The sequence below is a fragment of the Monodelphis domestica genome, chromosome 4 (assembly GCF_027887165.1).
Source record: "Monodelphis domestica isolate mMonDom1 chromosome 4, mMonDom1.pri, whole genome shotgun sequence".
Taxonomy (NCBI): domain Eukaryota; kingdom Metazoa; phylum Chordata; class Mammalia; order Didelphimorphia; family Didelphidae; genus Monodelphis; species Monodelphis domestica.
Genome location: NC_077230.1, coordinates 343,523,337 through 343,536,876, shown reverse-complemented (window position 1 = coordinate 343,536,876; position 13,540 = coordinate 343,523,337). Strand labels below are relative to the sequence as shown.

Below are 13,540 nucleotides of genomic sequence, written 5' to 3'. Positions count from 1 at the left end.
TAAAATATCCTCTCCTTTTCAAAATGACAGAATTATTTTTATTCATAATCATGAAATGGAACAAATAATATCCAAAAATGAATACAGATAATGTAATTTCCTTTTATTGAATATTTTAGTCATGCCAATAAAAAAGTCAATATTATATTTTTTAAAAGTAGAAAAATAATGGATTAATACTTCTAAACTAGATCAACATGAGGGCCCTAGGTTTCTTCCTCTAACAAAGGTTTTTGTGAACTATAGGGAGACATCATCACGTCTACTCTTGTGATCCTCAGATATCTTCCATCTATTCTGTATATATCTTATATAAACTTGGATATTTACATATTGTCTTTCCAATTAAACTGTCAGATTCTTGAGCAGGGATTGTTTTCTGTATTTCTTTACATTCCCAATGCTTAGCACGAATTTATATCTGACTCATAGAAAACACTCTGACTAATACAATGAGTAATATGAAAAGGTATATGATATGACATTATTCTAGGAATCCTAGAATATGGGTTGGAAAGGACTTCAACTCAGAGGCATCTAGCTTATCTCCTACTGGAACAGATCTCTCCTCCAATTAGTGGCCATCCAGCCTCTACTTGAAGATGTTCTCCTTTTCATACATATTGTCCCTCTTGATAGAATGTAAGCTTCTTGAGGCTAGGGACTGTTCACCATTATCTTTGCATCATCAAGTCTAAGCACTTAATGATTGTTTGTTGATTGACTGATTAGACTCCAGTGGTAGGGAACTTACTGCCTTCAAAGGCAACCCATTCCACATTTAGAGAGTTTTTCTATATGTGAGTCAAAAATTGACCTCTCTTCAATTTCCATCTGTTTCTCTAGTTCTTTCTCCTGGATACAAACAAAATGCCCTAATTACGTGTCCTTTTTGCTTATTTGCATATTAAAATTTAATTTAAAAATTGCTGCTTTTTTATTCCCCAATCCAACATTTTTCCCAAGTAGAAACCATCCTTTGTAACAATTTTATATCAGCAGCAATTAAAAAAATGACAATCCCATATCTCATACATATCTCAAACTATGCCTTTAATCAAATCAGAATTCTTTCTCTTTCCCCTTACCCCCTTTGCCAAACTTCCTAGGAGGGTACCCTGGAATTTCAATTTTCCCCAGTTCCCAATTTCTTATTCCTCTTTAACTCTTTCCCATCCCCCCTGACCAGTATTCACTCAAATGTCCCAACCTACTGTTTCTTCCACACAGACACTGTCCTGGTTCAGGACCTTTTCACTCCTACCTGGATGATGCCACTAGCCTCCTAAGTGGTCTTCTTGTCTTTAGTCTGCCCCTTCTCAAATCTGCCAATAAATGAAGCCATGAATGGGGACACTATATTAAGCATCTGCTATGTGTCAGGTCCTGTGTCTAACACTAGGGATATAAAGACAAATATAAAACAATTTCTGTCCTCAAAGCACTTAAGGTCCATTGGAGAAGAAAACAGACACACACACATAAATATATCATAAGCGTGTGGTATAAATAGATACAACACATATAAAATAAATTCATATTAATTAGGGAAGGATGGTGCTATCATTTGGGGGAGCCATGAAAGACACTAGTGCTTGAGCATTGATCTTCCATCTGGCTCAGCTCTCATGCTATCTCTTATGAGAAGTTTTCCCTGATTCCCCAAGTTATTGGTTCTCTCTCCCTCCTTAAATTCATATTGTGTGCATATTCTCCCCCTAACCTCCGAAGTGTGCAAGTTCCTTGAGGGCAAGAACTGTATTGATTTCTATTTTTCCATCTTTGTATCCCCAGCACTCAGCAGGTGTTTAAAAAACTTTCAGAATTTAACCAAAATAAGATAAGTTGAAGACAAGTAAATTGAATTGCCATCAAGAACCTAACATCTTCTCTACCTCACTGGCTAGAACTAGTAGAGCTGTTGTGAAAATATTAAATGAATGCCCAACATGGCATGATACTCATTTTGTAATCACCTCTTCACTGTCGTTTTCCAAGTTCAGATTTTTATAGATCAGGTTTTCTTAAGGCAGGATTCACCAGCCTTTCCTGGGAGATTCTGTAATAGGAGGTTTCTAGGACTGTTGGGATGGGGAAGATGCTCATTGCTCCAATGGTTGGTGTCTTCCTAGCTCATCAAGACAGTGGATTTGGACCCAACACAGAACTATATTGCTGGCTTCCACCCTCATGGTGTCCTGGCTACTGGAGCTTTCACCAACTTCTGTACTGAAGCCACTGGTTTTTCTTCTGTATTTCCTGGGATCCGCCCCCACCTGATGATGCTGACTTTGTGGTTCCGAATTCCCTTCTTCAGGGATTATATCATGAGTGGAGGTATGTGTCCTTCCCTTATCCCACTTCCCCATTGCCAATCACTTTTTGTTGTTCATTCATTTTAAGTTGTCTCACTCCTCACAATCCCATTTGGAGTTTTCTTGGCAAAGATACTGGATTGAAGCTAATATCTCGTACCAGTGATGGGATTTGGTGCACAAAGATAGAAAGAGTCATTAAAGAAGACCAGCAAATAATACTTGTCTCTCTACCAATGGAATGGCCTCTGATATGAAGTAAGAAAGATTGTAGTTAGACAGGGAAAGCTTTCAATACTATAAGTGTTGAGAAATGTCAAATTAGACAGCTGGAGTCAGGAATACTGAGCACTGGATCATAGGATGGAATTAGGGGCACCAGGTTCAAGTCCTGACTGCCATTTACTAACTATATTTTCTTAGGCAAGTCATTTAACACTCTAACCTCAGTTGCCTCATCTAGAAAATGAAGAGGTTGGTCTAGTTGACTTCTGGTCATTTCCAGTTCTATGAAACTCTAAGAGGCTGCCTTTATTTAGCATTTACTCTTGTAAATATGAAATTGTTCTAGGTACTTGGAATGCAAAGAAAAGCAAAAACAGCCCCTGCTTGCCAGGACTTCGAGTCTAATGGGGAAGGCAAAAAGCACACAACAAGCCAGATATATGCAGGAAAACCTGAAAGTCATTTCAGAGGGAGGGTAAGCCCAGGTGTGTGCTCACAAGTAATTCAGGAGCCCAGTTTGATTTGGTCTGGAAGACTGGAAGACACTTATATTAAGTTGAAAGGGTTCTTGCAGATGGTGGGATTTTAGCAGAGGCTAGAAGGAAGTCAGAGGGCAGACAGAAAGGCCAACATTCCGGACCTGTGGGACAACTGGTGAAAATGTGAGGCATCTTGTGCAAAGAACAGTAAGGAGCCTGGGTTATGTGGAGAGGAGTAAGGGGTGTGGGAACTGTAGTGATAGGCAAGGGCCACGTTATGAAGAGTTTTAAGAGTCAAGCAGGATTTAACATTAAAAATTTATTTTGAGGATATTCTAAAAACTATGTTTTGGTTCCAAAGCAGAAGAACAGTGAGGGCTAAGCAATGGGGATTAAGTGGCTTGCCCAGAGTCACACAACTAGGAAGTGTCTGAGGTCAATTTTGAACCCAGGACTTTTCTAGACGAGGGTAATAGCGAATCCTAAGGCTCAGACCTCAGAATAGGTCAGAGGGAAGAGAAAACAAATATTTTTTGGTTAGAATCAAGGATCCCTTTAAGGGAATTGTGAGAAAGATGGATGATATGAATAACTCAGATTTTTATAACCACTTAGGGTATTCAGTGTACTTTCTCTATGATATCTCTGTAAGGAAAGTCATACAAATGTCCTGCTTTTACAGTAAAGGAAACTGAGGCCCAGAGAAAGAAAGTGGTTTGCTCAGAGTTACCCAGCTAGTAAGATTCAAACCTGGAATTCAAACCCAGGTCTTCTCTGCACTAGATTTTGATAACCTTTGGAGCATGAAGAGAACATTAGAAATGAAATGTATTATAATACTTGTTCTGGGGCAAACCACAAACTCTCCCTTTCAATTGCCTTCCCTTGTTGTGAGTGACCGGGATCCCTCCCTGATGGGCACCTCCCTCGAGGGGACGAGGAGGCCCATGGCCATTCCTGTGTGGGTCATTCAGGACCTCCCTTTGTCTTTTTTTCTGTCCTAACCCCACCGTCATCAGGTTTAGTCACTTCGGAGAAGGAGTGTGTCTCATATTTGCTGAGCAAGAAGGGAGGTGGAAACTTGATGGTGATTATCGTGGGAGGGGCCCAGGAGGCCCTGGATGCCCGGCCTGGAAGCTACACACTACTGCTGAGGAACCGGAAAGGATTTGTTAAACTTGCCTTGCTTCATGGGTAAGGTCCACTCTTGGTTTTTAAGCCAGTCTAAGTCTATTTTGTCATTGAGATGCTAGAATAAATTCTATTATACCAATCTCTTTTCTATTTTTGTTTTGTTTTGTTTTTTTAAACCCTCACCTTCCACCTTAGAATCAATACTGTGTATTGGTTCCAAGGCAGAAGAGTGTTAAGGGCTAGACAATGGGGGTCAAGTGACTTGCCCAGGGTCACACAGCTGAGAAGTGTCTGAGGCCAGATTTGATCCTAGGAATTCCCATGTCTAGGCCTGGCTCTCCATCCACTGAGCCACTCAGCTGCCCCCTCTCTTTTTTATTTTGTGAGAAAAATGGCTAATCCCCTTTGATACAGTGACCTCTCCTGGGCTGCAAAGATGCACCTGAGACTGAATGTATTTACCTAGTCTTTCTTTCTTTCTTTCTTTCTTTCTTTCTTTCTTTCTTTCTTTCTTTCTTTCTTTCTTTCTTTCTTTCTTTCTTTCTTTCTTTCTTTCTTTCTTTCTTTCTTTCTTTCTTTCTTTCTTTCTTTCTTTCTTTCTTTCTTTCTTTCTTTCTTTCTTTCTTTCTTTCTTTCTTTCTTTCTTTCTTTCTTTCTTTCTTCCTTCCTTCCTTCCTTCCTTCCGTCCTTCCGTCCTTCCTTCCTTCCTTCCTTCCTTCCTTCCTTCCTTCCTTCCTTCCTTCCGTCCTTCCGTCCTTCCTTCCTTCCGTCCTTCCTTTCTTCCGTCCTTCCTTCCTTCCGTCCTTCCTTTCTTCCTTCCTTCCGTCCTTCCTTCCCCTTCTCAGAATTAATTGTATTAATATTAAATATGTAATAAAGCACACTATATTAATTATATGAATAACCTATAAGAACATAGATGTGTTAATTATACAAATATTAAATAAAATATATTAAATAAACAAATATTAAATATAAATTATGTAATAATATTGATATAGTAATAATATTAATTAATATTAGTATTTGTTGCAAGGCAGATGAATGGTCAGGGCTAGGCAGTTGGGGTTAAGTGATTTTCCCAGGGTCACACAGCTAGCAAGTGTCCACATAGCTGCCCTGGCTGTGTATGTCTTTAGCAAGGTATCCCAGTGTCTGCCACCATCTTGAAGACCAAGTGATTGGTGCATCATCTCAAAGTCCTTCAGCTCTGAGCACTTTGTGCTCCACGCCCAGAACCTTTGTATTTACTTCTCTGTGTATTTATTGTTTCTCCTCTCCACCTCCATGATTCTTTATGAGAATGAAAGCTCCTTGGGGGCAAAGGCTATTAACTTTTTTTTTTTATCCCCAGTGCCTAGTGCAGTGCCTTAAAAATGTTTATTGTTTTAGCCTGATTCCTATTCAGGTTTGGTTGGACTAAGTGCCCACTATGGATAACAAAGAGGAACTTAGGAAATTAAGGACTGATTTCCTGTCCTGTCAGAGATTGTGGCCTTGGATTTCCTCACAGCACCCCTCAATGACCATTGACCAGAACTCCTGGTGTAGGGGCCTTGGTGTGGAACCCAGATCCCCTCTTCTACCTGAACCTGAGCATGGCAAGAGTGAGCATTTGTCTCACCTCTGCCCCATCTTGTCTCTGTCCCTCTAGGGCATCTCTGCTGCCTATATTCTCCTTTGGGGAAAATGAACTCTTTGACCAAATGGACAATCCTTCAGGATCCTGGCTTCGATGGATCCAGGAAAAACTGCAGAAGGTCATGGGCATCTCCCTCCCAGTCTTCCATGGCCGGGGGATCTTCCAGTACAGTTTTGGCCTGCTCCCTTACCGGAGGCAAATCACTACTGTAGGTAAGTTACAGGGATGCCAAGGAATGGAGGACTGGCATGGGACAGGCCCAGGGGTCCTGCTCTCCAAGCTCCATTCCTGCCTATGCCTCCACATGGCCCCCGAGGATAGCTGCAATCTCCCTGTAGTATAAAGCCCCTTTCTGTGGAAGCCAAAAAGCCAATGAAGTTCTGTCATAAGATCATAGGACCTAAATCTGGCCAGGAACTTCATTCAACTTTTCCATCTTGCTGATGAGAAATCAGAAACCCAGAGAGCGAAAGCAACTCCTCTTCAATTCACATAGGCTGAAAATAGCAAAGCCAGAATCCTGTTCTCATCTCTTTGGATTGGAGTCGAGAGCTGAGAATCCTGGACTTAGGGAATTTCTAAATGACAAGGAACCTCAGGTTTATCCAACCCAATGCATACTCAAAGCATGGATCTCCTCTAATATATCCCCAACAAATTCATGTTCAGCTTCCATTTAAATACCTCTAATTAAGGGCAGCTCACTACCTCCCAAGAGAGCCCATTTTACTTTGGGATGGCTTGGGTTGCTAATTCTCTTTTCCTTATCTGGAGCTGAAATCAAAATCAATTAGAATATCATCAATTTAGAGCTGAAAAAGACCTTAGAAAGTATCTAGTCCAGGCCCTTTGCTTTATAGTTGAGGAAACTAAGAGCTGGAAAGGAGAAGTGACTTTTTCCCAGACATATAGGAAGTAAGTGGCAAAGCTGGGTCACCACTGAGCCATGTGTTCTCTCCTAAATAGTTTCCCTCACTCAGGACCCCCAGTTCCGCCCCAGGAAAGAACATAACATAACCTTCATCTACCACATGAAAGCACTTTGTAAACCTGAAGAGCTAAATAAATGTCATATTATTACAATGATAAGAGAGAGAGAGAGACAGAGAGAGAGAGAGAGAGAGAGAGAGAGAGAGAGAGAGAGAGAGAGAGAGAGAGAGAGAGAGAGAGAGGAAAAGGAAAGGGAGGGAGAAAGATAGAGAGGAAGAGAGAGAGAGAGAGAGGAAAGGGGATGGTTAGATGGCATTCAGGGGATAGAGGTAGATAAGAATGCTGGACCTAGAGTCATGAAGACCTGAGTTCGAATTTCACCATAGCTAGTTAATAACTGTGTGACCCTGGTCAAGTGACAATGTCTTGTCTATCTCAATTATTTTTATATGTAAAATGGGCATAATAGTAGCATCTACCTTCCAGGATTGTTGTGAGGACAAAAAAATATAACATTTTTAAACTGCTTTGCAAATTTTAGATTGGGATAGGGAAATGGAAAGATGAAAACAGAGCTAGAGGCAGAGGCAGATGTGTAGAGAGCATTTATTAATTACTTACTAGTCACTGTGCCAAGTATTGAGGATAGAAATACAAGTAAACAAAACAGTCCCTACCCTCAAGGAGCTTCATATTCTAATGGAGAAAGCCTACACCTAGGAGAGTTAGAAAGAAGAGCCGGAGAAGGACCCACATAGGGAAGAAGATGGGGAAAATTACACAGAAACCTGAGCCCTGGCAAGATGAGGCGAGGAAGCTTGCCAATGAGAGCTGGAGGGGAGCCAGAGGCAGAGACCAAGCTTTCAGGGAGTTGGATATGGGTGAAGGATGTTGTGAAGAGCCTGATAAACTGAGGAAAGTGCTTTAGAAACTTTAAAGAGTCATAGAATTTAGTTAAACATTTTTTGTTAATGGTGGTGGTTAATAAAAAAGAAAAAATATAAAGCTTGAATGTGAAAAAGTTATGGAGTCATGATTTTAAATTATTGTTGTTTTATTATTATCACCAAAACTGTTCCTAAAGAGGAGTGTGATGGGAAAATGCCTTTCTAAGCCAAAAACAGAGCTCATCTCCGAGGCTGAGACAGGAAGGAGTTTGGAGATACCAGCAGTTCCTGCTCCCTGAAGCCTCAAGTCCATTTATACCTGACACCCTTCCTCCCCCACCATTATCAAGTGGAGATTCATGAAAGGCTATTAAGCAAAGGATCAAATGTCACCTTTGTATAGCAAAGACTGGGTCAGTAGCCTGGGTCTGGGTTAAGTAGGGTGTCAGGAAGACTTCAATCCCAATCCTGCCTTAAACACTTGTGATTCTCAGTAAGTTCTTTGACCTCCCTGGGACTCAGTTTCCCTGTCTGTAAAATGAGGGCCTTGGACTCAATGACTTCTAAGGTCCTATGATACATGGTCTCCATTTCAACACTGCAGCAGGGGGATTGCTTCTATGACTCTGAAGCTCCCAGGTTAAACGGTGACAGAGATGAATTCTCTCCTCTGCACCTTCTCTCTATTTCCATTGCCATCCGATGGCCCTAACCTTGAGAGTTTGATCATCTATTGTCCTTAGAAATATTTCAAAGACTTACATGTCACTGGTGAATCCCATTTGGCAGGCAAAGAAACTGAGACTTATGCTATTATTAGCCTAGGGTACTGGTGCCAGTACCAATTTAGGTGCCAGAATTTGCCCATTCTCTGAACCTCTCTTTGTTGAGTGGCCCAAGTACAGTAGACCTCTCACCCATTTCCCTTGCTTTGTGTCTCCTAGTGGGGAAGCCCATCAAGGTGAAGCAAAATATCAACCCAAGCTCAGATGAAGTGGACCGTCTGCATCAGCAGTACATGACAGAACTGTGTAACCTCTTTGAAACCCACAAGATTAAATACAACGTCCCCCCAGAGCAGCACCTGGAGTTCCGATGAACCAGCCACTTCCCATGCTCTTCCTCTGCCCTATCCTTGGGTGACATCACAAAACAATAGAATCCTGACTAGCAACTGTGGTGCCTATAGCAAGCAAAAGAAGAATAATTCGTAACCATCTTAGTCATATTTAGAGGATCATAGATTTAGAGTTTGTAGAATCCAACACTCTTTATTTTATATATGAGGAAACTGAGTCCCAGAGCTACAAAGTGACTTTCCCAAACAGAGCATGATTCAAACTCTGGTGTTCTTGATTCCAAAAGCAACACTGTATGCATTGACCTACTAATTGCTCCATAATTCATGATATGAAAAACTACCAAAAGTAATTAAGGAAGCTTTTCATGGAAGAGTTCTGGAAAGAATGCATTGTTGGGGAAACTTGGATCAGTACAACTATTTTGGAAAGCAATTTAGAATCATTCAAATAAAGGGGCAGACATTGTGATGCCCTTTGACCCAGGGATTCTACTGCTAATCATATACCCCAAGAGGGCATTGATAAAAAACAAAGGCATCAGATACACCAAAACATTGATAGCAACACTTTTTGAGGAGGGAGCAAAGAACTAGAAACTAAGTAGCTGCCCACCTACTAGGAAATGGCTAAACAAACTGGAAACTTGGAGAGATCTATATGAACTGATACAGAATAAAGTAATCAGGAGCAAGAAAACAATATTCAAAAAAACTATGACAACATAAATGGAAGGAAACACCACAAACCAATCAAAATTGAATGTTGCAGAATTACGAAGAATAAGCTTGACCTCAAAGAGCTATGAGAAGACCCCTTCCTCACCTCCTTTGCAGGATAGGGCAAGGGAGATGGGTCATAGGTGTGGAATAGTGTATCTATGGTTAGAGTTTTCCAAAGTAATGATTGGTTTTTCTATTTGGCTTTTATCTTCCTTTTTTCTTTTTAGAGAACTCTTGTTATATGAGATGGTTCTCTGAGAGACAAAGAAGGGGGGAAAGGATTCAGGGAAAAAACTTAGACAAGATAAAATATATCAATTAAATTTTATTTTGAAAAACCTTGCTTGAATAGAAATGGTAATAAAAGATTTAGTTGCTACTCTGACACCTGCAATATATCTACAATTTCATCACTACAGAAAGGAGATTGCTTCACTAACTTTTAGGGTCCTGGACTGAGTTCCATACTTGCCTACCATTAGCTATTATACCCCTAGGTGTCCAGGGGCACAAGGAGTGCTTAAATTAATTTTTTTCCCTCCAAATCTTGCTGCCCTGAGGCAAATTCCCAGTTGCCTGACCTAATGATCACTCAGCAATAAAATTTATGGATTCCTAAAATGTTTTTACTTTGGTTTCATTAAAAAAGCAATATGTGTGTGCTGGATAAAGCAATGGACTTGGAATCAGGGAAACCTAGGTTCAAATCCTAACTTAAATATTTATGAGCAGGGTGGTTCTAGACAAGGCTCTTGACCATTCTGGGCCTCAGTTTCCTCATTATGAAATGAAGGAGATGGATTCAGTAACCTCCAAATTTCTTTCTAGTTCTAGTTCTATGATCTTTCATTGTGCCAGGAGCTTTCTCTTTGGCCTAATGGTTCAGAAATATTCTTGGGAGAGGTGGAGCAAAGAGAAACTGGAATACCCAAGGAAGCTGCAGAAAATGTCCAGAGTTGGATGTCCAAAGTCCATCCCCAGCCCAGTCCCCTCTTTTCTCTGTCTTCTAAGTGCAGGACATAAATATTTCTAGTCCCCATTGCCTTACAAGAGTTCAAGAAACTGTTCTACTTCTATCCTCCCCTTGAAGAACTTTTCTACCTGTATGGCCATGGACCTCAGTTTCTTCATCTGTAAACACTTATTTTCTGTATTAGAATTAATACTAAGTAACCAAGGCAGAATAGTGATAAAGGCTAGCCAACTGGAATTAAATAATTTGTCCAGGGTCACACAGCTAGGAAAATCTGATGTCAGATTTGAACCCAGGACTTCCCATCTCCTAGTTCTCTATCCACTGAGCCACCTAGCTGCCCCACTAGATGGGATTCTTAAGTTGGGGTCCCACATATCCCTCCCAAGGAATCCATGAATATATCGGTGTCCATAAAGATGGATGAGGGGAAAAAATGTTATCTACCTTAATAAAGTTGGTTTTCTTTGGAATCATGTATTTTCTTTTGTGAAAGTTTAACCCTAGTCTGAAATGCTTTATTTGGCACCCCAAGATTAACTTTGGATTTTAAAAAGGATAGGTTTTGATATTAAGTTTGAAATATATCACTCTCTGATTTAAGTTGCAATTTATCTCACCTTCTAAAAGTCTCTTGACTCAGTGTGGCATCCAGAAGACCTGCCTCTTGTCCAGAGTGAGCTTGAAGATCTCCAATTGCAGGAGCTTTGGGAAAGGATATCAGGAAAAGTGTCAATTTGAGTATAGAAAAGAAGTAAGGAGTTTTTTCTTGAGAATCCAGAGGGAGAAGTGTGTAGGCCCAACTCCCTACCAATTCTTGTCTCAGCCTAGCTCCTGAAGATGGCTTGCTAAAGGAATGGCCAGCCGCATGTGGCTAGAGGCCTTTTCTTTCTCTGGCCTACTTTTTTTTATTATTTAATAAATAATTATAAATGAAAATACAATTTCCAGAAATTTTTAATCTTAATAATTTTATGCATTCTAAAGTATTATTTTGAGAAAGAGACCATATATAGACTATCCAACTGTCCAAAGGTTCCAAGAAGTAAAAAAGGGCAAAAATCTCTTTTCTAGATTATCTTGTAGGCCCCATCCTATTCTAAAGCCTATGATCCTATGAGTTCATCTAAGACTTCTCTGCCTTCTGTCTGACCGGCACTGATGACATTAAGACATTCAAGTCCTTTCTTCCCTTTTCCGTCTGAATCCCCCTCTTCCAGAAAACCAGATGAAATTCAAACTAATCAGGAGGCAGAGATGAGTCACTGACATTTTGCAGCAGGAATAGTTCAGCCCAGTCAAAATAGTGATGTCTTACCAAAGTAACCTTGGAAGTGAGTACAGGGGAAATCCAAGGAAGAGGTCTGTTACAAGATTGTTTTAGTGGCCAAGATATCAGTTAATGAGAAAAGGGAGGACCTGGCCTGAGGTAACTATAGGAACGAAGAAAAAAGAATGGATGGGAGAGTTTCAAAGGAGTTGTGTGGACTGGTTAGATATGTAGGGTGAAGGAAAGATGCCTAGAATTTGAATTTTGGTGAATGATGGTACCATTAAAAGAAGTAGGGAAGTTAAGGGCTGAGAAAACTTCATCCATAATGAGAATAGATATTCTGTCAAACCCAAGACCCTTCTGGACAAACTTCTGCAACATGACCATCAATGAAGGGTGACTGCCAAAGAGACAATGGAATGCCTTTTTCTACCCTGTAGTGAAGTAGTTCCAGGCAAGCTCAGATAGATCTGTGCCCTCCTGTGGTCTGATAGCAACACGAGAAGATTGGAAAATACTGAATGCTTGAAGATTGATGATAACCAATAAAATATCCCACCAAAAAAAAAAAAAAACTTGAAAGAAAACTAGAGTGATATGAGAAATTCTGATTATTCCTTCTATTATGATTAGAATTCTCTGAATACCATATTTTAATTTGCCCTGCTGTCTTAGAGTTGTTGCTAGGCATAAAATTAGGGTTTAAAAATGTAAAGATAAAAAGACCTAGGAAAAGTCTCTTTCCTTTGGAATAAGTGGGAGATGAGTGACTGGGTTGTTGTAATGCAATTTTCATTTAACAAGAAATCACTATTAAATTGACCTACCCAATCAACAAATTCTGAAGCCCTAACTTCCTATCTATTTCACTATGGTCCTGCTTTTCTTTGGCAAGATCAGATATACCCTAAAGAGATAATAAGGAAAACTACTTGTACAAAAACATTCATAGCCACACTCTGTAGTGGCAAAAAAAAAAGGGGGGGGGGAATGAGGAGGTGTCTATTGATTGGGGAATGGCTGAACAAATTGTGGTATATGTTGGTGATGGAATACTATTGTGCTCAAAGGAATAACAAACTGGAGGAATTCCATGGAAACTGGAACAACCTCCAGGAATTGATGCAGAGTGAGAGGAGCAGAACCAGGAGAACATTGTACATAGAGATGGATACACTGTGGTACAATTGAATGTAATGGACTTCTCTACTAGCAGCAATGCAATGATCCAGAAAAATTCTGAGGGACTTGTGAGAAAGAACACTATCCACATCCAGAGGAAGAACTGTGGGAGCAGAAACACAGGAGAAAAACAACTGCTTGATCACATGGTGTGATGAGGATATGATTGGGGACATTGACTCTAAATGATCACCCTAGTGCAAATATTAATTATATAGAAATGGATTTTGAACAATGATACATGTAAAACCCAGGGAAATTGCTCCTCATCTCTGGGAGGGAAAAGGAGGGAGAGGAGGGAAAGAATATAAATCAAGTAACCATGGAAAAATATTCTAAATTAATTAATTTTAGGAAAAACATTTTTAAATGTTACCCACCACTGACAAAAAGATATTATAAGTGAGAATATTTCTTTCCTTTTTCAAAAAGCCTTTTTTTTTTTACAAATTAATATTTTTCACATTTTCTTAATGGCATGAGCTCTCCAGAGACTGTCCCTCATCATTATAGTTTTCTTTTAAGTCTTCTAGAATATGAATGAACTGAGGTCTTTGTTGCACAACAGTCCTCTTGGGTATCATCCATTATCACGTTCAAATGTCACTGCCCAGGGCAGTAATTCTCATCAAAAAGTTCTATGTGTAAGTGTGTCTACCCCAGAACTCCCTGCAGGGATTTGCTGTTCCTAAAACAAGA

General features: G+C 40.0%; 1 protein-coding gene across 1 annotated transcript in view; it reads left to right on the top strand.

Annotated features, from left to right (window-relative positions):
- Nucleotides 1–10,859, top strand: part of MOGAT2 (monoacylglycerol O-acyltransferase 2) — a 33,022-nt gene extending 22,163 nt beyond the window's left edge. The window contains exons 3-6 of the mRNA XM_001364853.4: nucleotides 2,133–2,337; nucleotides 4,039–4,213; nucleotides 5,808–6,007; nucleotides 8,557–10,859. Coding sequence (XP_001364890.1) covers nucleotides 2,133–2,337; nucleotides 4,039–4,213; nucleotides 5,808–6,007; nucleotides 8,557–8,711 — 735 coding nt within the window. The 3' untranslated portion in view covers nucleotides 8,712–10,859. The remainder of the gene's footprint in view (nucleotides 1–2,132; nucleotides 2,338–4,038; nucleotides 4,214–5,807; nucleotides 6,008–8,556) is intronic.
- Nucleotides 10,860–13,540: the final 2,681 nt, after the last annotated feature.